Source organism: Diaphorina citri, unplaced genomic scaffold, assembly GCF_000475195.1.
Source record: "Diaphorina citri unplaced genomic scaffold, Diaci psyllid genome assembly version 1.1 scaffold7142, whole genome shotgun sequence".
Lineage (NCBI taxonomy): Eukaryota > Metazoa > Arthropoda > Insecta > Hemiptera > Psyllidae > Diaphorina > Diaphorina citri.
Genome location: NW_007384518.1, coordinates 1 through 3,234, shown reverse-complemented (window position 1 = coordinate 3,234; position 3,234 = coordinate 1). Strand labels below are relative to the sequence as shown.

The following is a 3,234-nucleotide window of genomic DNA, read 5'->3' as shown; positions in this document are numbered from 1 at the left end:
TGCACACCCAATGAGCCACTGCTATAGTTATTCATTCTGCCTGTGAAACAAATACCCCAATACAAGAAATAAACTTTAAGGATAAACTTTCCAGAGGAACGTCCAACGTCCAACTTTTTCAGAAAATGGATTTTTTTTTTTAAATTTTTGTTTACTTTTTTAAACTTCTCTGTGGTGTAGGTACGTCACCGAGCACAGAGAACTTTTTCTTATCGATGAAAAATTTCCGCCCGCGAAATTTGAATTTGAAAAGTCGGGCAAACTCAGGAAGAAAATTTTTTGTGCTGTCCATTGATTTTCCAGTAGAACTGCATTGCGCCAGTGCTAGTGCTTGAGTGATAAAAATTGCAAGCACTTATCAGGGCAACGGAAAAGGAAAATACGACGAAAGCAAATCCCAAATGGTCGGGGTAAGATTTTCTCCTATTCATTTTGATATTTCTGTCAAAATTACATCACTGTGTCTACAACAATCTGGTTGCTTCCTTGTAGTCTGAAGGGAATTTTCATGGACTTTTTGACACTCTTGAGAAAAGTTCAGATTGAATCCTTAGCAAATTCTGAAAAAACACCTCCCTCCCATTCCTTAATGTACAATTTATTATTGTTCATTCAAAGAGGATTTTAGTAGTTCAATATCGTTAATTAGGTACATGTTACTTGTTAATTACACGTTACACATTAATTACATGAAAACAAAACTTAACGTTTTGTTTTCAATAGAACTAATTAGTAAAGAATTGGTTGGAAATAATTTTATTATGTTGCTTCTTCCTGTAATAACAAAATTGACATTTTTTTGTCCTCTGTTGACCCATTTGTAACTTGTAACATACATTCGCTGTCCTATTTTATGGGGAATCTAGGACAAAATGGTTTGTTGACAGTATTCTAGTGTACTTCCCATTTTAAGAAATTGGAATAAATGGGTAATGTATCTATTTTTCAATTTCAGATCATGAAGATGAAAGTGGACAAAGTTCCAACCGATGAGCTGTCACTCTCTAACTTTGCAGCAGCCAACAAAGATGACTTTGTCGAAGACACCAAGTATGTGCTCTATTCCAACCCTAGTGAATGTAGAGGAAAACTAGCAGCCCTTGTAAAATCACCAGTGACTAATACTGTATCTATTTTATTTATTCAGTTACTTTGTGATTTGGTAACTTAACTCCAATAGTTGGATTATTGTGGATTTTCTCAATTTTGTTTCAGACTTACTTAATTGAGAATCTAGAGTTAATTTCTGTGGGGGCACTTATTTCTAGTGAGTAATGGTTTGGAATGATGAAAAAATCAGACATTTCAATTTATTTGAAGGAAAAAAATTGTGATAATAATTTACCCATAACCTGTAAGATGAGATTACTAAATAATTTAAGTTACTAAACTGCTTATTCTCCCTTCTCTACAGACACATTGAAGTCACAACGGGTCCAGGGAGGCATTACATATTTACCCTCGCCTACAGTCCGGATGTCAAAAGAGGGTTTATTGGTTTCTCACTACTTCAAAGAAAATGGGCCGAGCTCTCTTTACACCAGGACATTGATGTCAAGCCTTTCTTCTTCAATCCAAAAAACACATCTGAGTTCCTATGCACCATCATTCTGGAAGTTGATTTCCTTTCAAAGAAGAAGTGAGTTAAAAAAAATCTTTATTGGTTTTTATGGTCATCCCAAACCAAGAAACACTTCCCCAGATCAAAGATCTTAGGTGTTCAAATATGCACTAATCAACAAACTATGGGTCAAATTATTCATGAAAAGTAAAGCAATCAAGGCACAAATGTTTTTATTTTTTTATCAATTTATTTTTTTAGCCAACTTTAAAAAGAACCAAGAAACACTTCCCCAGATCAAAGATCTTAGGTGTTCAAATATGCACTAATCAACAAACTATGGGTCAAATTATTCATGAAAAGCAAAGCAATCAAGGCACAAATGTTTTTATTTTTTTTTATCAATTTATTTTTTTAGCCAACTTTAAAAAGACCTTTTTCCAAACTAGGTGCGTTTTTACATTAAACCTGATTTTTTTCCAGCCCTCCAAAAGAACCTTTTGACTCAGAAAAAATGGCCAGGGTGTTCTTGGAACGATTTTCTGGCCAAGCTTTCACCGAAGGTCAATTACTAGCATTCCAATTTGAAGAGAAAAAGCTGCTGACACTCTCCGTGAAGCGACTGGAGGCAGCTGATCTGAGTGCCCTTAAAACCGGAGAGGAGTGTTCTTGGAACGATTTTCTGGCCAAGCTTTCACCGAAGGTCAATTACTAGCATTCCAATTTGAAGAGAAAAAGCTGCTGACACTCTCTGTGAAACGACTGGAGGCAGCTGATCTGAGTGCCCTTAAAACCGGAGAGGAACCCATAATTAGTCCAACCAAAATGGGCAGATGTCTTGGAGACACTCAGATCCAGTTTGAAAAAGCTGAGGGAAGTCAGATCAACTTGATTGGAAAAGCAAGAGGGTGAGTAGCTTACTGTTCAGACTGCAGAAGGTCAATACTTTGATCCCCAAAGTCAATTAAATAGGAAGTACAAAAAAGAAAAAACCAAGGCCCTTGGCAAATGGAGTGTGCCTGAAGGCATGTGATGTATTCCGATTTCCGATCCACTCGACCCCATTTAATTCGACCTCCCCTATTTCATTCTCTCAGGTCCTCCCAACTCTGGTAAAACCGCTCTGGCCGTGCAGTTGGCCAAAGACTCTGGCTTCCCGTTCATCAAGATTTGTTCTCCCGAAGACATGGTGGCGTATTCAGAATCTGCCAAGTGTCAAACCATTAGGAAGACGTTTGATGATGCTTACCGGTCGTCACTGAGTTGCATTCTAGTCGACGATATTGAAGGCCTTCTCGATTATGGTCCTATTGGTAAGACGAATAGAATAGAATAGAAAGGAACTAGAGTCCACCGCGCTAACCCCTACACCACTGAGGTTGGTTCTACTACACCACTGAGGGTGGTAAAGAACGAGGTAGAATAACGAAGAGGAACGATGAAAAATAAATTAAAATTGTTCAGGGAACACCTTTAGGTAAAAATTATTAATAAATGGTCGATTCCTATGTAAAAAGTTGTGAAAAATCCAAATTAAAACTCAGAAAAAATAACTGTAAAAAGTCGAAAATTCAATTTTCTTTTTCCGTTCTAAAGAAAGAATTCAAAGATGTGTGACGTCAGACTTCAGGCAGTTGCCTCGCTAGGTAGCGCCAGTATGCAAGCACGCTGGC

At 37.3% G+C, this 3,234-nt stretch overlaps 1 protein-coding gene across 1 annotated transcript; it reads left to right on the top strand.

Annotated features, from left to right (window-relative positions):
* The first annotated feature begins 261 nt into the window (after nt 1–261).
* LOC103522162 (vesicle-fusing ATPase 2-like) lies at nt 262–2,915 on the top strand. Its single transcript, XM_026832473.1, has 6 exons — nt 262–410; nt 956–1,050; nt 1,415–1,639; nt 2,045–2,124; nt 2,265–2,469; nt 2,630–2,915. Exons 1-6 carry the CDS (start codon nt 402–404, stop codon nt 2,895–2,897), a joined length of 882 nt encoding a protein of 293 aa, XP_026688274.1. The 5' UTR covers nt 262–401; the 3' UTR covers nt 2,898–2,915.
* The last annotated feature ends 319 nt before the right edge of the window (nt 2,916–3,234 follow it).

Coding starts and splice junctions, on each gene's coding strand:
- LOC103522162 (XM_026832473.1), top strand. Junction 2,125..2,264: donor TGGCCAAGCTTTCACCGAAG/GTCAATTACTAG, acceptor CTTTCACCGAAG/GTCAATTACTAGCATTCCAA. Junction 2,470..2,629: donor TTGATTGGAAAAGCAAGAGG/GTGAGTAGCTTA, acceptor CGACCCCATTTA/ATTCGACCTCCCCTATTTCA.